Below are 23,274 nucleotides of genomic sequence, written 5' to 3' on the forward strand. Positions count from 1 at the left end.
TGAAATGAAATTGTACAGAGCAGAAGATAACAGAAAATTATGTCCATGATTTACTTGAAGTCAAAATACATGCGCAGCAAGAGATAAACTGAATGTTTCTGCGGAATAAGGCGCCGGCTGTCTGCTTCGGGACCGCATGGAGAAATAGAAATGGGGGTAGGAGGGGAGGGAGAGACAGCAGACATCGCAGTCCAGCAAAACATCCCAACCGTATCCTTTTTGCCAAAGAGTGCTGAAGGTCCCCTTCAGTGACACATGGTCTGTCTGCTTCCAAAGAAGTCCTTGAAGCAGATGCAGATTAGGATCTCCTTGGGTATCGCTGTATTTCTCATTTAGTGGTGATTAATTTAAGGGTGAGGAAGCAGTTAGGAGAGGTTGTTAGGAGGGCCTTTCAGTGACAGCGGTAAAATCCGCGTGTTAAAGACAGATCTCGGCTGCATTCTGCGCTGCCGCGGACCCCCCTCCCATGTGGGATGGTGCGGAGGGGACCAGCGCTCCTTTGGATGCGATGTCTTTGCCGGAGCGCTGGCGAGCAGGACGCGGCGCAGATGTACGGCAGGCACTGCGCCAGCTTGGCATCAGAGCCCTCTCCCCATGCAACTTTTGTTTTCTTTCTTTCAGAGATTGACCAAGGGAGCTGCGGTGATCCCGGGATCCCAGCCTATGGCAGGAGAGAAGGATCCACGTTTCGCCACGGGGACAGTTTGAAGTTTGAGTGCCAGCCTGCCTTTGAGTTGAAGGGACAGAAAACAATTACCTGCCAAAAGAGTAGCCAGTGGTCTGCTCAGAAACCAGTTTGTGTTTGTAAGTCAGTGAGGAGACGGCTCTAAAATATCTTCATTGTGTGGTGAGGTGGTCACGTAAATGGTGTGTTTGTGCTCTGTGCTTGGTACCCGGGATAGGGCAAGCTCTCGTGGTGGCAGAGATGGCACCAAGCTGCAGCTTCACTTCCCTGAAGCCATGGGGAGAGTCTGGTTTGGCTCCTCTCTCGGCAGAGAAGGGATGTGCAGCAGGGAGCAGCGTCCAGCGGAGACTGGGGCTCGCGCTGGGACCGTGTGCTCTCTCTGCTCTACCCCTCTGCCCTCCCGGCCTTCTGGTTCAGATCCCTTCTGGAGAGAAAGGGCTTTGGTGTTCAAGACAGGAGGCATGGACACAAAAAAAAATAATTTAAAACTTGATTCTATTTTTGGCCACTTAATTTTCCTTCATGATCTGACAATATTCAGGCTCCCTGCTGCTGGACCTTAATTTGTTGCATGAGTTCTCAGCAGAAGTAGGATATTATGCTCTCAGTAGTGACTAAGGATAAAATTTTCAGCTGTAAATGGGAGTTGGATGCACAGTCCCCATTGGGTGTTAATGGCCTCACTGTCCTTTGAAGATGCATTGGGCAATCTGCTTTATTATATCGCCTGAACCTTCACTCAGAAGCAATGTTGAATTTGAACATTGCCAAAACTCACAAAAGTACCTATATTTTCCCCGGTTGGTGACAAGCAAACTCTTTTTTTTTGTCTCATTTCTGCTTATTTGGGTATGTTAAAGCCTGTGCCTTTGAACAGATACTATGGTGTAGGGGAGTGAGGCTGAATCTAACAAAAAAATAGGAAAATTCAGGTGAGCAGCAGACAGAGGACAAAAGTGTGGGGAAAATTGATAGAGAGAAAACAGAAATGTTAATTTTTAGAAGTGTGTATTCATTATGCAGATAAATAGAAATGCTGGTGTTAGGTACTCCAGGACAAAATGCTCATTTGTAGCGTGGCAGGACTTGATCTGTACTAAAGCGATTACACAGCTGGGGGGGGAAGCCCTGTTACTTCAGAGCTGAACCTGGGTTCTTCAGGAGCTGTGGGAGAAGCGGGGCGTTCGCATCCCTACGCTGGCAATTTATAGGAGAATGTGGGAAACCAGTTTCAAGTGAGTGCCTTTCTTTTCAAACACTAATTTAAGCTCTGAGCGTTTGAGAATGTGTTCGGGGAAAGGAAGCAATTACTTCGTGAGTTTTGCCTTTTCCAGATGCCATGACTCCCTTCCTTCTTGGTTTTCTCTGTAAGAAAATCAGCTGAAGATGCTGATGAGGAAAATGGAGTTTCCCTGGTTATTTTTGAAGTGGGAAGTGTTAGACTGTTTCTGATGCTTCTGCATCAGAAGGGTTTTTTTTAACATTTCCCAGAAGTTCAGATGAATTTGAACAGCTGATGGTTTGGGTGAGGTTCTTGCTGACAGTTTGCAGTGAGGTCAAGCTCATAGTTTGTGCCCGGTATGAGAGGATTGCATCAGGGTAGTATAGAAAGGAGACTTGCCAGTAAAGTAGGAATTTTTTTTTTAGATAGATACTGAACAGGGGTATCAAATCAAGCCCTGATCAGCAGTCCGTGCAAAGCATAGTACAGGCATGAGTCTTTTAGTTAAAATAATTCCATTGTATTCTGTTCTCTGTGGCCCTCCAGCTTTGGAGATGCGTGATCAACAAGGCAACACGTAGGCAGTGGAAAAAGTATTTCATAGTCCTCTCTACACCTTAGTCCCCTGCCTTTATTCTAGACAGCATCATATTAGTGTGCGTGAATCAGCAGAGGTTACATGACAAAATGTGTAACCTGGCATGAAATCTGTAGTGGGATTAGTAACAGCTCTCTGTAAATGCCGGGAGACCATTAAATGTATTGGGCATGAGGTGAGAAAATAAGGTAACCTGATTTATGTGCCGCTAGTTGGAATATGCAAACAATTCAGTGCTTCTGATTCTGGCCGCAAATGCGTGACAAATGCAGAAGGAGATTAAACAGCGCGCTACGGTGCATCCTGCTGTCCTGAGCAAATGATTTATGAGCAGACAGAGTTTATTGTGGAGAACTCATTTCCTGGGGCTTCGATGACAAAGCAACACAAACCATTTAAGTAATGCATCTGCTATTGCAACGGGTTCTTAATTCGTGACTGTCTGTGCCTTCATGATAACAGACCTTCCATCTTCATCCTCTTTGTTGCCATTGCATCCCTTAACCATCCAGGGTGAGCACATAGGGCACTTGAGAAACTTTGCAGGACTTCTTAGTGCACGTCTTCTGCAAACCCCTTACTAAGCGGCGTATCCCTGGCCTTGCCGTGTATGTTTAGATTATCTCTGCTGATCTGAGACACTTGAAACAAGGGCCCTGGAGCCTGGGAACCTGTAGTACCGTAGCTGGATGGGGCAGCACAATCGCCCGTCTGTGCTCTGAGCTTGGTGTCTGCTTCTGTGCACTGTGGGTGTCTGGGTATCTGATGACTGGATCCTGCAGACCTCTCTTTCTCCCTGTTCTGCAGCACCTCGTAGTGCTCAAATCAGCATTGTAGTTACTGTTGTTTGCTCTGACACTTGCATTTTTGAAGTTACAGAACTGTGGTATCTCAAAGGCTAGGGCAGTTCTCATAACGCAGGATGACCCGAGCCATTGCTTTCGTACAGAGCTACGTTCCGTTTTCTTAAAGTCTTGAAGGAGAGCAAAACGGGCTTAGGAGATGTCATGCAGATAAATGGTACCTAAGGAAAACCGTTGTGCTACTTAGATGGAGTTTGTGCTCTGATGGTAGGAATTCATAAGGGATATAATATTCAAACTGAAGTCTACAGTTACCGGTGGCTGAGGAGATTATTAAGCTTGTGAACGGGGAACCAGCCCATAATTACAGCTATAAGGGGAAGCTGGTGAGTTGTTCAGTTACTGCAGTGAGAATGATGATGAAAGTCTGGATAGACGTAGTGGGGGAGCAGGGCGTTTCAGCAGTGCCATAACTTTCAAATACATGGTTGGAATTACTGTTTAAACATACTCATGTATAGTAGGGAAAAACTCATTATCTGAATTTTATGTGAACTATTGCAGTGGAAGGCCCTGCTACAAAACATTTTCTATGACCGAAATTTGTTTCACAAGGTTTATGTTTCCTTGCTAAGGAAGGGAAGAGCTAACATCGCCTTTGCAGGGGGATAGTGCTCTCGGAGGGTTTCTGCAGCAGTTCAGTAAGTCTTGCAAGGTTCTTCGCTATTCCTCCCCAGCAGCTCCCCTTCCCTTCCCTCCTCCTCCTCCTGCCCGCAGCCCTGCCCCCGGGGGCCTGTGACCTACAACTCCGGAGTTTTCAGCCCTGTGCCTTTAGCTGAATGGTTGACTTGTGTCAAGCAGTGCCGTCGTTTTATGGGATAGGTTATGGCATAAACAGTCATGACAATGCATGTCCTTTGTAACCACCTCGCTGAATAAAGGCAAAGTTTTTGCCTTGTTTTAACTCTCCTCTGCCAGTTGCTCTGGGAGAGTAATTTCTGAAAACAAATTGTTTTCTGATACAAGTTTAGTTCATTGATCTCAGACTTGCAAACTTCAAGTTTTCTGGACCCGTCACGTGTTCGAAAGGTAAATAAAACGGCATGTACGTTCCGACTGCAGTGCATCAGGCGACCCTGAGGAGGGAGGTTTCTGCACTGAACCGAGGGGGTTTTGTTTGGCGTCACTTGACTGCAACTCCACAAAGGCTGGTGATGTATCTGTGCGCGCGTGTGTGCGTGTACGTGGAGGGGCCGTCGTTGGAGTTGGGCTGTTTCAGAGTACTTCTGGACTCCTCCAGACACTTTATGTCCGTTGATCTGATGGTCATTACAGTCATGTTGCTCTGATCTTGCTTTAGGATCTTCATTAGTTTCCAGTGACTTTGTTGTGTTACCGTAAACTCTTTGTATTATAGACCTGCTTAGAGCGGTAGTCATGCATAATATTCCTTTAAACAGAGCAGAAGGCATTTTCCAAAGCATTTCCAATTGAAACTATGTTAAATCGTGTGTTTTCTTCTCTGGCTTTGGAGCAGATGTTATGCTTTCTTCCCTTCTTGTTCGCTTGAAAACCTCAACCGCAGCCCATTTCTCCTCACCGATTTGCTCACGGTCGCTGTGACACGCGGGAACGCTGGGAAGAAGCAGCGCTGTGCCCGCTAACGCTGGAGAGCTGCGCTGTCTGTCCGAACGGTGCATTGACTCTCTTGGACCAAACTGAGCACCAACGCCATCCTTTGCCTTGTTGAGAGCTGTCTTTGAGCTGGCTCCATGAGGAGGTCGGCACAGCCCTGGATCCCCCATCCTTCCGCGCAGGAGCACGGCACTGACACAGGCGTCCTCTTAGGAGGCATTATGTTTTCGTGCATTTTTCCAGCCTTTTAAGCATCTGATTTTCCTTAATAGCAGTATAAAATCTCTCTTCTCCTTAGTGGTAATTACTCCTTTTTTTTCTTAATCTCATATTGGCCTGTTATACCTGCTTAATAATCTTAGCTCCTCTTTGCAAAGATTGCAAATTTGAGTTTTGAGGTGAGTGGCTAACCTTTTGTGTGCACTGTCTGGTACAAACATTCAGGATTAGTAGCTGGAAATGCAAAGTGCAATAGATGTTTTCCCAGCAATGTACTGAACAGAACCATGTAATTTTATATCACTTGACAAGTTTTTCATTTAGCTCTAAATTAAATTGTCAATTGGTCATTATTTTCTTTCTCTTTCTTTCTTTCTTCTCTTTTCTTCTTTCCTGCCCACTATTCACAGCAACCTATGAAGAGTAATTTGGAGAAGAGTGTGTCTCAAGTTAGCAGTGATAAAAGCATAGTTTGCCTTTTTAAAAATAATAGCTTTTTAACAGAGAGAGTGGTTAACCCTTGGAGCAGTCTACTGAAGGCAGTGATGGGTTCTCCATACCTAATCCATTGAGATTGGATGCTCCTTTCTGGAGATCGGTAGGAAGCAGGAATTGTTTCACAGTCTGTATTAAGGAGGTGGACAGATAAGATGATCAGAATGATCCTTTATTTTCCAATAATTCTTTAATCAGAAATTCCAGAAAAATTTCTTTTAAAGGAATTGATACTTTTTGGATTATAAAGGAGCTTTTTAGATTTCTGAACTGTAGCATAGGCTCTCATTCTTCCAATGAAACCTCATCCATTGTGTGCTCCTCATATTATTCCTTTTATTCTTAATTCCTCTTACTTTTTTGCAGTGCTGATGGAACAGTTTCTGTTAACTCACAAAACGTTTATCCCTCCTGCTGTAAGCAGGTTTTCTTTTTCTAGCTAACATTGGACTTGTTTATCTGCTTGTCGATGCAGTTGCTTTTAGTGGATTTTAGAAGAAGTGTAGGGATTCTATTAATTTTTATTTCCATGCTGTTTTGCTGTGTGGGGTTTTTTTTGTTGTTTTTTTGTTTGTTTTGTTTCGATTGATGTTTTTCTGAAGCATGCTGATAAGATTTTCCTGATGTAACGGCAGAGAGACATTCTAATTATCTCTCCCAGACAAGCTGGGAACAGAAACTGGTAGCTAACCTTAACCTACCAAAACCCGACAACTCTGGCCTCTGCAAAGCAGCCGGTCGCATCCTTCGTTTGTACAGCTGAAAGCCTGCCAAGAAACGGGCTCGTGTCCTGCTGGGGCTGCTTCCAGGGCTTGGATGGTTTCTGCGTTGTGCAACAGATGTCTGTCCTTCAGGACCTGCTAACACCTTCTGCTTGCCCTTGATCCGAGTTGGGTTCGGAGCAGCAAATGGGTGGTGAGATGCTCCTTATCTGCAGCCTGTTCCCCTGAGCCATCGAGATCCAGCCTTTCTCTGGCAGTAAGGGAAGCAAATTAAATGAAGGCAGGATTACCATGGTCTCTATATACATGTGGGATTTGTAGCTTTTGTTAACAACCTTGTTTCACGGTTGCAGTCATGTAAGACCATTCCGTTCTTAAAATTAAGCAGGGCACTTTCCCTCAAAGCCCTTGTTCTGCATTGCAGCCCTAGTTTATCAAAGCACTGAGATTTAAATGTTTGCTTAAGTAGACATGTGTGCTTAAGTGCTGTGCTGGGCGGGAGTGTACTTAAGCACCTTCTTAATTCAATTAATTGTGTTCTTGTTGTCCCCCATGCACTCCCCAGGCATTTTTTTGGTGTAACCTATACGAAAATTTTCCGTTTTCCTTTCTGTGACTTTAAAAGGCGGCTGCTTAACCAGTCCCTTCTGCTCTTCCGTGGGAGTTGTCTCAAACAAGCTGCCCGTCTTCCAGCACGCCACTTGTCAACTGAGATGCAAAATTTCCCTTGGTGTCCCTATCTAAGGAAAGCTGACATCCACCTGGGTCAAACCGGAGCCTGTTTTCTCCTTGGCGTTACTTTGCCAGTGAGTTCTGTCTAGCAGTTGGAGAGCCAGGAGAAACAGTCTCCTGCTGTGAGCTGCTGCTCCGTCTGTTCTCTCGGTTTCTACCAAATTGCTAGGGGCTTGGGGTGCTTTTGCAGTCAGCCTGGTTCAGCAAGAGGGTTGCAGTAATAAGGGTAGAGGGTGCAAGATGAGGTTGTGGTGGTGATCCAGCAGACGTAGCCAGCTCTCACGTCCTCAGCAGGGGTGTTGCTCCGGCAGAGAGCGCCTGCACGTGGGCAGAGCTGGAGCGGAGGGCTTCACAGCGGTGTCCGGCCGCATCGCTGTGCGTGCGCGCCGCTCGCCAGAGGTGCTCCCAGCTGCGCTCTCAGCGCTGATCAGGAGGATGCAGTTTATTGGGTCGTCTCCATGCTTGTTATTTTACTGCTTGAATCAGTTGAACTGTTACCCTGATAGGGTTTCATGCTGCTATAAATGAGCTGTCCTGTGCCAAGGCATCTGTCCGTATTCCTGACAGCAATTGCTCAGCATGATGGGTTGCTTCTCTTTACATGAGTCTGAGCCTGAAATGACACTTACTGGTTTTATCAGGCGAGGAGGTTGCCTCTGTCCCCTTCCCCTATCTCTATATCCAGAAGGCAGCAATGTGGTGTATGTTATGGTGCCATCTTCAATCTGGTCTGCAGGGAAGTTCCTTTATGCCTGCCTTATTTTACTTTAATGCTTTACCTGTGGGGTTGGTGTTTGAGAAAGCTGCAATGGAACATCTCCAATTTGCAGGTGGAGTCGATGCGTGCAAGTTTATCGTCAAGGCTCTTTCTGTTGCTCCCCACAAGCAGAGCTTCATGTGCGGCTGAACCTGCCCACACACCCTCTGCTGCACTTAATCACTGGTGTGCAGCTGCCATCACCCCAGTTGCAGTTACACGCTTCGGGGGTGCCCTGCCCTTTCTGGTGTTACAGCAGTCATCCTTCATGCACTCGGTGTGCCAATACTGTGGGACTGCGTGGGGAGTCAAGTCAAGTCCCAGCCTGTTGCAGCTTCCAGCCTGCAGGAGACGAATGTGTTGCAGCAGCTGGCAGACGGCTCCAAGCGCTGCAGCAGAGGGAGGATGCTCTGCTAAGCCACGAAGGAGCAAAACGGGAAAGGTACATAAGACCACTAGACTGCTTTGGGGCTTTTGCCAAAAAGTGACAGTTAAACTTCCATCTTCATGTGGACACTGCCACCGATTCCCAAGAGAGACCGCAGGGAGGGGGAGAGATCCCTTAAAATAAACAGGGACACACAGGAAAGCATCTTGTCTTTGTGCAGAAGCCTTGGAGCACCTCCTGAATAACAGCTGGCTGCAGAAACCCTGGCAGACAAGCAGCCCAACACGGCCCTAGTGGGGATCGGCACCTTCCAGTAAGTTTAAGAGACTTCTCTTGTCCCCAGTAACCCAGTCACTGTTCCTGTTTCGAGTGGGTAGAAATGGAACCCGCTTCGGTATTGTAACGCTCTACTGTGTGCACAGAGGCTCCTATACAGTCTATTTTAAGTTCACTGATGATATTTTCCTCAAGGTCTGGTACCCGAACCCTGCCTATTTTTCATTATTCTTAACATACCTGCTCTCCCGCCCCCGGTTAGCCACATGCTGGCGGTGACAGGTACTCCGTCAGAGTAAGCTGAAGAGTTTGTTGCTCTGAAATAAAAAAAAGTTCTCCCAGTTAATATTTGCTCTAGACTCCTTTCCCTCGCCTCCCACTTGCCCTGTTGGTGCCTCGGGGTTTTAAGAAGCAAAACGCATTGTGATGCAGATGTGTTTATTGAAACAGCAGATACTGAAAGAAGAAAATACAAAATGTAAAGCACTTTGCTTCGCAGCTTGAACAGTGCCCTGAGCTTCCAGCCCTGTTAGCTACTGGGGACGTACGCTTCCCCAAGTGAGCCATGCAGGTTATTAACCAGGCTCCTGCTGAGGTCCTATTTTTCCAGTCCATCAGCAAGCTATGCCTAGAGGAGAGATCTTCTTAAAAAGGAAAGGTAAGGCAGAAAATCCGTTATTGTCTTCAAGTTCTCTCCCAAGCTGTCAGAGTGGGAAAGATATCTAAAAGCTGAGAGAGAAGTCAGGATTTTTTTTGTTTCCATGGAGACTGAAATTATTACAGTGATTCCCTGCTTGGTTTTCAGCCCCTGAACCTGGTGCCTTTCCCATTCCCGTGCATTGCAGGTGTGCCCCCTCCCCGGGATCAGCCCTGGATTCTCGCGTGCAGGCTGAGCAGAGATGGAGTGTCTGGGGCCACCAGGCATTGCCTCGCAGGAGAAGCGAGACGGTCTGGGAGGAGGCAGGATCTTTCGAAGGCAGAAGAGAAGAGAAGCAAGTTGTGCTTAGTGTGACCAGACAAATGCAGAAATTGCTCCGGGGTGAAAGCGCAGAAACAAGCAGCTGTGCTGGTGAATGACTGTCAGATGCCTCCGTGTTCAGCCCGGCCCGGAGCATCTCGCACCGGGACCGCGGGGCAGTGCCCTCATGCCACAGCCATGTGTCCCACTCGACTTTCTAAGACAAGCAGCAATGAGCTGCTGCTTCACTGTTTTACTGCCCTAAATGGACACAGAATCTTGATAATGTTTGTGATGACTTGAATAAATATCTTGTACTTATTCGCTAATGACATGAGTCTCCCTGGCTTTGTTAGGTACTCTGTGTCTACTGAGTTTTGCTGTGATTTATTCTGCTGTATTTAATAAAGGGATTTTTCTTATTGCTTTTGCAGTACTTGATCAGTAATAATAATTATTGACAAAGATCAGCATAGGCTTATAAATTTGGACCTATGCTATGCACATAATGAAACATCCTCTCATAACATTTAAGAACAACCATAATAAATACTAATTTTAGTCTCTTAGCTTAAGGCCTCAGTCACGGATATTCCCGACTCGGTGATCCTGACGGACAGGCTGCAGGTAGCAGGGCTGACCTCTGTCTGTCTGTCATGCTTCAAGTGACTGCTCGCTCCTCGGGGGCACTTTGTTCCTGACTGTCTCGGATGCACAAAACGGCGTGAGACAGGTAGCGCTCAGCTGTCTTCCACCTTTCTTGGGTACGATCATCTTCGTTCTGATAGCACATTTCGCTGTCTGTGGCGCGTTGTTAAACAGCTTCTGCTTTTATCCGAGTGTTCAGCAAAGCGCTTCTGAGAAAGCAGGGAGGCTGATGTGGATCCCTGTGCCAGCTCTGTCCAGCGCAGCCCCAGATCAAAAACCCCCTTTCGCGCTGAAGATAAGCCTCTCCTGCTTAAAAAGATAAAGAAAATCTTCGTATCACAGACACCATGTTAATGAACCCTCGGGCTCGGTTGTTGCTCCCTGGGCTGGCCGTGCCGCAGGGACGGTGACCCGCGGGGAGACGAAGCCGAGCTCCCCGCTGCACCGAGGAGGGCTCTGCGGTGCTGCCCTGCCGCGGGCTCGGGACAGCGGCCTTTGTCCTCCAGCCTGCAACGTGGCTGTCTCCTACGCTTGTTGTTTTATGGAAAATCAAAATTGTCATTGACTTCCCTGCAGCAGAGACTTTTGGGGTTTTTTATCTGCTACTTTTTCATCTGTCATTTTGTTTTATCTAGCAAAGGTTAATTTTATATTCTTCCCTCACTCTGCTTTTCTTTCTTTTGTCAGCAAGTTCTTTGTTGCTGTTATTTCCTGAAATGAGCCACCAGCGCTCTGCCATAATAGCTGCGCTAGCAACTGTACCTCTCTCTTGCTGGCTGTGTGATACTGTCGGTCCTGCATGAATGCTAATTTACCATTTTGGGTTTAAAAATTTATAGGAGATACCTAGCTCCTGTGGGGGGTTCCTACTGCTAAGATGTTTCTTTGTGTGTGAATGCATTTCTTTTCAATAACTATTCCTAGGCAGATTATACCAAGCTTATGCTGACAGAAATATTTGACAGAATCCCTCGATATTTCAGCAGCTAGTAAAGAGCCAGAATCCTGAGGATATTTTGCAGTTTGTTTTCTCTTTAATCTGTTCTCTTTGTTGCTGAGAGCAGGAAATAGATGGTGTAGCTCTTAGCCTCGATAACGTCATGGTAACGTCCATCTTATTTGATCCGAAACCATTAAGAGTTGAAGGAAGACCGAGGGAAAATAACAGAGGGAGGGTGAGCATTGAACCAAATAATTGCTTAAATGCCAAACTAAAACCAGTCTCCTCCTCTGTGCGATGTCTTTTTGCCAGGAATGAGTGAGATGTATGCTCCAAGTAATGGATTTTTACCAAGGGTCGTGGTGGGGAAAAAGATGAGTAAAGCATACATACATAAAATACCAAAACCACTGGGTAGGTACCGCTTAAAAGGCAGCCTTGCTTTTTCAAATTAATGGACCTTGTCAGCTGAAATACAGTATATATTGAAAACCCTTGAGAGCTAAAGATTTTTTTTCATATGCACTCTTCCCCTCAACTTCATTTGAAGACTGATTTTAATTATTTTCATGGGAATGGCAGTCTAGTTTGATGCCTCTTTTTGGTAATGTGGTAGCCCAGCAGAAGTCAGTGATTTATTTGTAATGGGAAGGGGAGCTGCCCCTACCCCGGGCTGCGGGATGCAGCCTCCGGTGCTTGCTTTGAGTTGGCCCAAGCCCCTGGCACCTGGGGGAAGCTCGGGGAGGTTCCCGGGCTCCTCCTTGCCCAGCGCAGCCAAGTGACTACCAAAACCAAACAGCAGCCTTCATTTTTCAGTGCTTGTTTGGCACAGCTGTAAACAGCTGCCTAAGGAGATAAACAAAGGCAAATTGACTTGCAGCTCCTTCTTAAAAGAGTTGACAATTTATTGCTGCGTCGCACAAATATTTAATACAGGATGAGGATGGCCTGGATGCGAGGAGTTTTTCTGAATGCAGCGGGATGGCCCGGGCACAGTTACATCTGTTGAGGAGCGTGGGTGAAAATTGCAGTTAGCAAACAAAGGCAAACTAAAAGTGCAGATTTTTAAGCAAATCCTGAGAAGTCTGCACCACGCGTCAGGCTAAAAAGCGTGGGTACAGAGAGCAGCAGAGGAGCCTGGGGGTCTGCACGGGGCAACAGCTGAGCTGATTCCTTACTTCACGTTTTGCCGGTTGTGCTGAGTTGTGGCCACAACAGAAGACGTTGCTACAAAGTCTTAGCTCATTTAATGCTAACTTTATTTTGCATTAGCTGTAGTCACGCGTTTGATTCTTGTGTAGGCTTCCTCTCGGGGATGTGCAGGAGAACTCACCTGCAAAATCCCAAATCCCCACCTGGCTGAGGGACATTTTCTTCCTGCAGTGAAAGAAACCCGTGCTCCACTGTGCGTGGCACAAAGCCTACGCAAATGTATGGAAGCGTGCTATTATAAAAAGAGTCAGTACTGTGCTAGGCTGGAAAATTGAAAATCAACCAAAACCAGGACTTGGAGAGTACTTTGAAGTCACTTCTTCCCCATGCAAATAAATCACTGACATCTAGCAGTGAATGGAGCACTGAGCCTTTCCTTTCTTTAATCATTTCTGAGAAGCAAAGCAATTGGGAATTTGCAGGAATCGCCCAGCTCAAGGGATAAGGGGGAGGGGGAAACACGACAGAGCAGCTTGTAGGAGCACCGTGCTGCCTGATTGATGGTGATTTCTTATTGCAGTTTCCTGCTTTTTCAACTTCACCACCCCATCTGGGATCGTGCTGTCACCAAATTACCCTGAAGAATACGGAAGCAGCTTGCACTGTGTTTGGTTAATTATAGCTAAACCCGAGAGCCGAATTCACTTGGCTTTCAATGATTTTGATGTGGAGCCTCAGTTTGATTTCCTAGCTGTGAAGGATGGTGGGACTGCTGAATCTCCGGTGCTGGGGACCTTCTCAGGAAACCAGATCCCCTCCTCTCTGACCAGCAGCGGTCACGTAGCCAGGCTGGAGTTCCAGACCGACCACTCCATGGAGAAGAGAGGCTTCAACATAACCTTCACCAGTAAGTGCCTGATCCTTCCTTCTGGTTTTCATTTCAAGCTGTAAATTCTTGTTGGGGACTAATGGGCCAGCGTTTGATCTCACCAAAACCATCGTAAATCCGGAGTCAGTCTGAAAATTGGGGATTACTTCAGATTTGCGGCTGGGTAATTGAGGACTGGTGTCAAGCTTAGAGCTGATTGCGCAAGTTCGTTCTGGCTGTGAAGTTTAAGTGTTGTCCCGTGGTGGAAGAAACAGTTTGGCCCTGGATTGTCTGTCCGTGGAGCAGCCAGGGTTTCTGTTCTGCCATCAGCCCGCAGCTTGCTGTGTGAGGTGGGCTTTCTGCTCTCCCTCTGTGCCTCCGTCCTGCTCACGGAGGGGGGACAGTGCTTTGTGGACAGCTTGATGCAGATCAAGAGGACTTATTAGATCTCTGATGGTTGTGTTCATCAGTCAATGCTGACATCGTTTGCTGACACCTAAAAGTATGTAAGACTGAAGATGAAGAAAAACACGTAGTAATGTCTTATTATATAGAGCATTGAAACTTCCACAGATATATTTGGCTTCACGTGAGTCCAGTCTTCAAATCTCAAATGAACGCTATGGTAATTTTATCCTCATATTGTCCTATAATTTTCTAAAGAGCGTTATTAAACCTATTCAGCAGAACTGATAAATTACTTTGTTATAATAGTCTTTAGTGGCACAGCTAAATTAATAGCCTTTCTAGCTATGATTGCAAATTCTCTATTTAAAAAAAAAAATCTGAGGTCTTAAGGAATCATTTGCCACACTACAGCAGGCTGAAGGCTCATCAGATGAAGTAGCTTGTGCACGGTAGTATCGCATACCCAGGATTGAGTCCTAGATCCTGCAAGTAAGGGAGACGCCTCGTCCAGAAGCGCTGGTGGTGCCCTCCAGTATGCATCCCCGATACATCACCTACCCGTGTTGGGAGCTGCAGCTCTCCCCTGTACGAAGACGTTTTTAAGCCAAATGTTTTATTGTTGTAAATGACTCAAGTACATGAGTTAATCTGTTCTGACTGCTTGAACTACCAAAGGGGAGCTCCTGAGTCTTTCTCAGATGCCTTACCGTCCTTTCCTTCAGTTTAGGTATGAGAGAGGAGACAACATATTGCTACAAGGGACAGATAGAAGAGCACAAGGAACAGATTCAGCCTGTGTTTTCCCCTTTAGCAGTGTATATAACAAGATATTATGAGAGTAACGATGCTCTGTAGGAAATCCAGAACTCATCTGAATTTGATCAAGTGCATTAAAGATACTAAAAGCATGTGTGTGTAATTAATCTGCAGGCTTTAATCTTTCATATGCTGCTCATCTCTGAAGACCACCTCCCAGCATATGGAGATATAGTACATAATTATGCACTTAATGGGGAATTAAGGCTATAGACTTACTTTCGTGTTGGTTGGCTGGCCTAGTTTTTAACTCCTGGAAAAGGGCAGGCCTTTAAACAGAGCTATGGGTCTGTGCGATTCCACATGCAACTTTGCAGCACCTGGAAAGGTAATTGCTGTGTGTCCTTCATTTTATCCTAGCAACGATGGCAAGTAAGGTCGGGGACTATGTGGGAGTCAATCACAGAACGTGCTGAGGGGACCCTTACTTTTAACCACAGGGCCTTAAAGCTTGCTTTTTTTTCCTCATTAACGGTTAACTTACGTCCCCTCTGTGCAGATGCGCGCACTGTGGTCTTTTTAGAGTTTTTAAAAATCTTTCTCTGTTTTGAGTTATTTGTGCATTTTTATATCTGAAAGATCGCTAGGAAGATAATTTGGTTCTGCAGGCTCTTTTCTGGCCCCTGTATCTCAGCACCTCTTGGATGCAAATGGTTTTAATCTCATCATTCCTCTCTCAGGTTGCAAACGAACACTTGTAGTAGGGACAGGGAACAGAGAAGTGTGAGGCACTTCAACTAGATGAAAAGTTGAACTGTGGGAACGCACACTTGGGTGTCCTCGCAGTGCAGGGAAGAGGTGGTGACACGATTTCTGCCCCAGGCTGACTCGTCTGCGCAGAACGCAGTAGCTTTGCTGGGATGATAGTGGGCCAAATTCAAGTCTGTGCTATTTGGTCTTCCCTGTGAAGAGAGTCCGCTGTCCAGGGGCAAGATCAAGTGCTATTGTCTCCATAGGAAGGACATGAAACTATTGTTTAATTTCTAAGCTTGTGGTCCAACATACTTATTTTTGAATTGGACAGAGGTGGGGGAAACAAGTTGCTCACTATTCTCTTATCTTTCCCTCTTAGCGTTTAGGCATAACGAATGCCCTGACCCTGGCGTGCCTGTGAACGGAAAGCGATTTGGTGACAGCCTCCAGCTTGGCAGCTCCGTGTCCTTCCTTTGTGATGAGGGCTTCATTAGGACCCATGGCTCAGAAACCATCACCTGCATCTTGAAGGAAGGAAACGTGGTCTGGAACAATGCGGTGCTCAGATGTGAAGGTAAATTTTACCATCTTTCCTACTAGTCTGGGCGTGCTCCCTGGAGGGAGAATCATCCCCTGGTGTTTGCAGCCTTCCAGGGAAAAGGGGAATGGCCCTGTCTGTCAGGGTCCCGGTCAGGTAACCCATAGCGAAGGTATGCAGTGCAGACCTCGTGGGAGGCCTTTTGCCATCATACGGGCAGAGGCATTTGTTGTTGAGAGCTGAAGGACTATTGGACTTCAGTTCTAACCCTCAGCTTCTCAGTTATGGCCATGGTTTTACATAGCTCTGGAAGGTGTTGTCTGCACAGAGGAGTTTGCTTAGGAGGAAGTGCCAGTCCAGTAATCACCCAGCACTGAACTCAGTCTGTTTTCTAATGTTTTGTGAAATGAATGATGGGGATTATTTTTATTAGCTCAGTTCTTGTTACCACAGGTGTTTTTCTAATCACAGTAATAAAAGGCTTTGATTTACTGGTGACTAGAAGTAAAAAATCAATGGGAAAGAAAGAGACCTAAAAAAAGAGTTGAAAGGGGGTAGAAGTCCTGATGGGAAATTACGTAGCTTTGGGGCAGAAAGGAGCCTCTTGTTCAAAAATAATTAGTTAGGATCTGGTTGAAATCAATTGACTTTTATCTGGCGTCCTTCAGATGAGCAGTGAAGGTTTTAGGCCCAGACTTACGTAGGTATTTGAGGCCATACCAAGTGTGACATTTTGTCGCCCTTGCGCAAAGCTCGTGCCACGGTTGGCCCTGGGTTGGTGCTTCAGCAGCTGCTCTGGAGGAGCAGGGTCCCCTTGGTCCACAAGGACTCAGCTGGCAGTACCATGGTCACGCTGCCGTGCGAGACGTGCGTGACCAGCACCAGTGACTTAACTCAGCAGGACATGAAGAAACACCTGATGATGAACCCTGCCAAGTGCTGAGCACGGGCAACACAGACTCCCAGGAACAGACACACTTTTCTGTCCCGTTTGATTTTTTTAGAGGATAATACATTGCAGTTATTTAGGGCTATAGGATTTTGTACCTCTGGTCCATCAGATCTGGTGTCCTTTTTCCAGAAAAGATAATAATATGCCTTCTGCTTCTGCTGATAGCACAAGGGACCACAATGTGGAATAAATGCCATAGTCGTGTGATGTCCCTTGCGGTAGAAAAGACATGACTCAATTACCACAGATATGAAAGATTTTCTGGCACCTGCAGCTACTGAAATGCAAACTGACCTTGCAGTTTTCTCTGGTTTTATATCTAATAATTACTATTGTACCCTGTCCCCTTAGAGCCGCTGCACAAGGTCAGGCTACTGACTCCCACAGGTACAGTAGCAGGCTGCTACGTCTTCAGTTGAAGCTGAAGATGCAATTCCTTACCAGCTAGTGTTATTTCATCTGGTTCTGATTATTTTTAACATGTGAGGAACAATCATGTATGAAAGCTACTGCATGGCAGGACGATACTGTACATCCGATCGTGCCACAGCTTCCATGATGCTTTTCACCTGAATTGTGTCATTTTCCTTGTCCCCAGCGCCATGCGGGGGCCACTTGACGTCGCCCAGCGGAACCATCCTGTCCCCTGGCTGGCCTGGCTTCTACAAGGACTCCCTGAGCTGCGCGTGGGTCATAGAGGCCCAGCCGGGCTACCCCATCAAGATCACGTTTGACAGGTGCTCCCCCAGCCTTCGCAAAAGTTTCCTCTTCACGGTTGTTTTGGGTGGTCCCAGCAGTGCTGAGTTGTAGCCGTCCCCGGAGGAAAAGGGAACAAACTGCTCAGCGCTGTGTTTGGCAGCGAGTGTTCTCTTTCTCTCTCTCTTTTTTTTTTTTTTTTTTTTTTTTTTTTTAAAATTAACTCCTGACAAGGCATTAAAATTCACCTAACATTCAAGAAGAAAAGGTGGAAAATGGTGATTTTTCCCCTCTTGTTTTGACTAACTCCTGCTAATTTGCAGTGCTATTTTAGACACACGTAGGACACGTTTTTGGAGGCTGAGCTCCCACGTGCTCAGCCTGCCGGGGAGGAGCAGCAGTGAGAATTGTGCCCTGACTCAGGCGTGCAGAGTCTCTTGACTTGCCCTGGATTTCACTGTTTGAGAAGGGCTACGCTTTCTTGAACCTGGGTCTGCAAGTCTGAGAAGTGATGGTTCATGCGGCATAAGATGCTTGTTGCTGCAAAGACTGTTTGGTGTCAGCAGATGAAGTGGGCGAAGGATCAGAAAGAAACCAAAACGCGTAGGAAGGGAAGGACGTGTTCTCAGCCAGCTGAAGGTCAGGCAGTAGAAACAGACCCACATATTTCCTCACGGCCTCTGCTGCCTTCTAGTCATTAGAGCACATCCAGGATTGCAATAAAGCAAAATTAGCCATGCTGGTTTTTCACAGACGTTCCTGTATCCCTTTCAGATTTAAGACAGAGGTGAATTATGACACCCTGGAAGTGCGAGATGGACGTTCCTATTCTTCGCCGTTGATAGGTGTCTATGATGGGACTCAGGTGCCCCAGTTCCTCATCAGCACCAGCAACTACCTCTACCTCCTCTTCACCACTGACAAAAGCCACTCTGACATAGGCTTTCAGATCCGATATGAAAGTAAGTGCAAATTATTCATGTAATTACGCGCTCTCCAGCAGCACAATGGACTCAATCAGAGGCCCATTGGACTCGCTTCTCCCCTTTGCCAGGCAGTTAGCACCCTTACAGTGACTGGAGAATGTGAAGCTACTGCAAGTGAAGCAGCAGCTTCTGCTTTTTGACCATCTTGGTTGTTCAGAGTTAAAAAAAACTTCTAGTTTTAGCATCTACAGAATATTATTGATTTTAGGAGGCAGAGTTCAGTTCCTCTGTCTGCTTTGTCCTCTTACTTTGGGGATAATCAGTAGGACTTGGAATGAGCTCATAGAAGAGCTGAACTTTCCCCGAGGCTCATCACTGCCCCTTGCAGCAGGCTCTGCAGCCACTGAGTGGTCTGACACAAGTGGTTTTGTTTGCCACAGCTGTGAAGCTCCAGTCAGACCACTGCCTGGATCCGGGGATCCCAGTAAATGGCCAGCGTCATGGGAATGATTTCTACGTGGGAGCACTGGTGACGTTCAGCTGTGATTCAGGCTACACCCTGAGTGACAGCGAAGCCCTGGAGTGCGAGCCGAACTTCCAGTGGAGCCGGCCGCTGCCCAGCTGTGAGGGTAAGGAGCGCAGAAGATAACATCTGCAGGAGGTGGCAAACGCTTCATTGCAGATCTGCAAAAGCAAAGCAGCAATTGTGAAGTTTGCCATGACGTTTGATCTGTGTGTTTTGTTTGATTTTGATGGGTTGGGCTTTGCTTTGACACTCAGAAGAACTGATATTCTTCCAGCTGATGACGGGTTTTGAATTCTTTAATGCTCTCTCTTTTTTTTAGCTCTATGTGGAGGTTACATTCGTGGTTCCAGTGGTACCATCTTATCCCCGGGCTTCCCTGATTTTTATCCCAATAACTTGAACTGCACATGGACAATAGAGACATCACATGGAAAAGGTGAGAAACCTTTAGCTTAGAGTGGTTTTAGAGATGGACTGGAGGATGGTGGTCAGTGGGGGAGGCAAGTGCTCCCTGCGTAAACCAAGAGTTTGTCTCCGAGGCGGTGATGGTGGGTACCCATGTGCTTGGCCCGTTGCCATTCTTGCCACCACTCAAATGTCATCTATGGACAAGATGCAGAGGGTTTTGGTGTCACATTTCTTAATCCCTTTAAGGTGAGAGGATTAAGAGGGAAAGATGGTCCCATATCAAACCCCCAGATCTGAGAGCCTGCACCAGGTGTTATCTTCGGTTTCAGACCTTTGTGGCAGTATCCTTTGGAAAGTTAGCTGGTCTTTGGATACCTGGTATTGCTAGTAATGTCACATGGAGCGAGGGCAAGCTGCCACTGACACCACTGCAGTAATACTTGTTACTCGGTAGTACTTTCAGCCTTATTTTTCTTCGCAGTGCTGGATCACTATCTGTGTAACTTTTTACATATGGAGAGGTGGTAGTAAATCATTTCCAGACACAGGACAGAACTCAGGCTCGCAGTTCCCAGCTCTGTCCTAGTTCTGCAACTCTCATTTCCCTGCTAGCTAGGAGTATTGCCAGCATAGAGGCAAAGTGCAGATCTATTTAGTCCAATCTCCTGTGCAGCACAGGCCAATCTTTTGTCTTGGAGGAAAATTTCAAGAAAATGTATTATTGACGATTAGAGAGCGAGTTTTATGTACAAGGATGGGAGGCAGTTTCTCCTGATCCAGGCAGTATGTGCCTGGCATAAGCACAAAGGGTATAAACCCTTTATGTAACTTTATGCACTCTTGTATAACTGTCTCATCGTACCAGATATCAGCACAACGGGAGCTATCATGAGCCGGTTTTGCAAATACCATTTGTATTACAGCAAATAAACTTGTCAATGAACAGCACAGTGCATTAAGGGGAACCATCCCATGCTGTGAAAAGTATTCTGTTGAGTAGCAGCAATCCACTCTTCATTAATCCACTCTGCCTTGGATTCGGCTCTCCGATGAGACACTGCATTATCCTGGAGCTAAGCTAAGCACAGCACAGCAAACTGACTCTCTTTCATATGACAAAGTGCAACTCTGATGGCCTGCGCGCTTTTATGCCAACATCAGAAGAAAGTCTTCTGACCAAGCTAAGCAAGGCTTGAAAATACATGGTGCATTTTCAAATAGTGGAGGTACGTCTGCACAAGTCTAGGGGCTGTTTGTCCCCTGTCCTGTAAAAGGCCCTGCCTTGGCCAGTTCAGCAGTACAGGAAACAGCACATTGCTTGCAGCAGTTCAGTGGGATGCAGTTCTGGATCATCCAAAGAATTCAGCCCTGGATCTGACCATCTTGAACCGGACCATGTTTGTCACACTAGGAGAAGCTGGATATTGAGCTCTCTGGAAAACTGGTCCTGGCTTTTGTGGTTTGAAGCCTATGAGTTTCTTTGGAAATTCTAGCATTAGCTGCAGGTAATGAATATTAGAAAATCACACTGTGAGCTGCTCTGTGAATCCAGCTAGTTGTAGTGAAAATGTATAGGTCTCCAGGCCTTTGACAAGAGTTTCAGCCCTTCTTACCTATCAGGTTGTGCTGGAAAGGTGAGGATAAGATCCTGAGAAAAGGAGTGTTTAAACTAAGAGACTCCTCTGTACCAATGAAAGGGGCATGTTCATACTGTGTTTTGTTTGGTATTTTCATCCTTCTCCTTGCCCACTGCTGGTATCCTTCCTTCAAGGTTGTTCTCCAGGAGCTCGTCAGAAATAAACTGCGGCATGGGCTGGGGTCCCCCGCCTTGCGCAGGTGCCCTTCTGCAGGGCGGCTGCCGCGGCCGGGCTTCGCCCCCAGGCAGAATCGCCCCTCTTGCGTTTGTGGAGCTTTCTGGGCTAGGAAAGCTTCACCCGGGCAGCTGCTGGGATGCAGGAATCTCCAAATCCAGTTAGAGGTTAGGGGGAGAGGAGAGGATAGATAGAGGACGTTGTACAGTTATAATAAGCTGGCACGCAGCCAAGTTACATGTCAGAAAAACCTCTCCTTCCCTGTCCCTGTAGTTCAGGCGAGTGGTTTATTTACCATCGTAGTGAAAGGAGGAGACAAAGATAGATGTCCTCTCTCTGATATTTTGTGGACGATGTTAAATGCTGGGCTGTGTTGGTGGGAGTGCGCATACACATACATGCACATAGGTACGCGTCCTTCTTCTTGCAACAATATTCTGTCTTTCTTAGCGATCTACTTTCCCAGCTGTCACTGTGTTAAACTGCTGTGTAATGCATTGCAACAAGCTTCTCCCAGCTCCTTTCAGCATTCCCGCAACGTTTCTTCTCATTCTTCAGTAAAGAGCAGGGGAACAGTGTGATCCTGAGTCAGAGCAGTAGCCGCTGAAATGGAATGAATTTAGTCCCTAGAGAACAGAACAGGCTTTAAAAAAAGCCGTAACTGAACCCCGTTCCCGCTGACTTCATCAGCAGTGCGCTCGCAGCGCAGAGTCTTCTGGCTGTGCTTTGTCCTTGCTTTCGGCTCCCTGTTCCTGGAGGCCACTGGGTGCATCAGTGATCGCGGGGTAAATTTGGCGCTTGCTAAACCCAGAAGCTGTAAGAGTTCTGCTGCAAGCAGGGGATATATTTACATGACTTAAGTGTTTGCCTGATCATACCTGATTTTTCTTGTTCTGGTTTTACGTTTCCCACACCTGCTTCTACTAACGCCTTACTGCTTGGGCTCGCAGCGTTGCTGCTGTCCCAGGCCGGCGGAGGCTTTCAGTTCCCCTGAAACAGAAGAGAGTTCGGGCTTGTGCCTCCCAGTCCACCGGCCCGTTCCCTGCCAAGCCGTGACCGAGCAGGGACGATCTGCATTGTAAAAGCAATTCACTCCCGGATCTTTATGAGCATCTCACACGTGGCCAGCACACGAGTCCCCTAATTGAAAGAAGTTGGTTGTTACAATAGTTATTTTTATGTGACTGCAGACACTGATTTACTTTGTGGGCTCACGAGCTGTACAATTTGAGTTTAAAAGCAGCTTAATTTTAAAGGTATTTAAATGCTTAAAGAGAGACTATTATTTTTAATCTGAGAACTTCAAAGTGATTTCTTTTCCCTATAATTTGTTTTGCTGTTTCTTTTACAGAGAATGGAAAAAAAAAAAAAAAACAACCTGCATTTGCAGAGACATTTTGTGCCACAATAAATTTCAGACCAAAGCAAAGGTTTAATCAGAGTCACAAATCCTTTAAAATGAGTTTGTAATTAGCCCTTGTGGTTACAGTTGCGCAGCCCTTAACTGGCTCTGCTGCTGGAGAGGCCTCGTGCTCTGCGATTGGAGTTGTTGTCTTAAAAGCCCTGGAGTCAGGGGCTGTCCTCCCCGTTCTGGGGACTGCGTTGTGCTTTTGTTTCTCTGGTGGTGTGTTGATCTCGGTGGAGTGATATTATTTCTGGTCCTTAGATTGGGGTTTGTAAAGGCAAGGGTATAAATTTGCTGTCAGTTGATAAACAGGGAAAACTTAAGACATTTTGTATTTACTGCCTCTCACCAAGTTTTTGGGCCAAAACAGGTCATATCTGTTTTCAATTGACTATTCTGCTGGTAAGAATAATAAACATTTGGAAACTGCTAGACATTTCCTACTTTTGTGGAGTTCTCAGGGGGAACAGTAGAACTGAACGTTTTCTGCCAGGCTCCATATAATATTTACCTGGATATAAGGAAGGAATTGTCAAAGTCGAGTCCCCTTTCGATCATCACTAAGCAGTGAGTCGCACAAATACTGCTGCCTGGGCCAGCAAAGGTTGGCAAGGCGCAATGAGCTGTGTGGCAGGGATGAAGATGGGGAGAGAACAGGGCAGCTGAGATGACCCTGTGAGCCCTGCTTCTTCCCAATCCAGTGATTTCTGTGGGAAGGGCTTTGTATTGGTTACCAACCTCTCTGTCCTTCATTTCTTGGAAGGAAACTGCTTGCATGTGAGCAGTAAACCTTCAAAAAGAAATTGGATAGACATAGGGATAAATGGACTATTCGGACTTACCATTTGATGCTGAGAAAAAGCTGTTGGGATGGATATTAAATCTCATGCTCCAGAGCTTTAATCAATCTCTAGGTTGGTCTCATCCTGATTTCCAGAAATTAATGGGGAATGGGGAGCAAGGAGGAGATTATTCCTCTGATCCTTATTTACAGTTT

At 46.4% G+C, this 23,274-nt stretch overlaps 1 protein-coding gene and 1 long non-coding RNA gene across 2 annotated transcripts in view; both read left to right on the top strand.

Moving 5' to 3' along the window:
* The window catches only part of CSMD2 (CUB and Sushi multiple domains 2), a 345,266-nt gene that overhangs the window by 213,596 nt on the left and 108,396 nt on the right, over window positions 1-23,274 (top strand). Inside the window, exons 14-20 of the mRNA XM_087760834.1 lie at window positions 622-804; window positions 12,811-13,137; window positions 15,395-15,589; window positions 17,104-17,242; window positions 17,976-18,163; window positions 18,568-18,756; window positions 18,973-19,089. Coding sequence (XP_087616960.1) covers window positions 622-804; window positions 12,811-13,137; window positions 15,395-15,589; window positions 17,104-17,242; window positions 17,976-18,163; window positions 18,568-18,756; window positions 18,973-19,089 — 1,338 coding nt within the window. The remainder of the gene's footprint in view (window positions 1-621; window positions 805-12,810; window positions 13,138-15,394; window positions 15,590-17,103; window positions 17,243-17,975; window positions 18,164-18,567; window positions 18,757-18,972; window positions 19,090-23,274) is intronic.
* Window positions 7,784-9,880, top strand: LOC148055388 (uncharacterized). The gene is made up of 3 exons (XR_015705464.1): window positions 7,784-8,310; window positions 8,477-8,569; window positions 9,378-9,880. It is a non-coding gene; the product is annotated as an uncharacterized LOC148055388 (long non-coding RNA).

Source organism: Nipponia nippon, unplaced genomic scaffold, assembly GCF_047370975.1.
Source record: "Nipponia nippon isolate SJK-2023a ecotype South Korea unplaced genomic scaffold, ASM4737097v1 scaffold_23, whole genome shotgun sequence".
NCBI lineage: Eukaryota > Metazoa > Chordata > Aves > Pelecaniformes > Threskiornithidae > Nipponia > Nipponia nippon.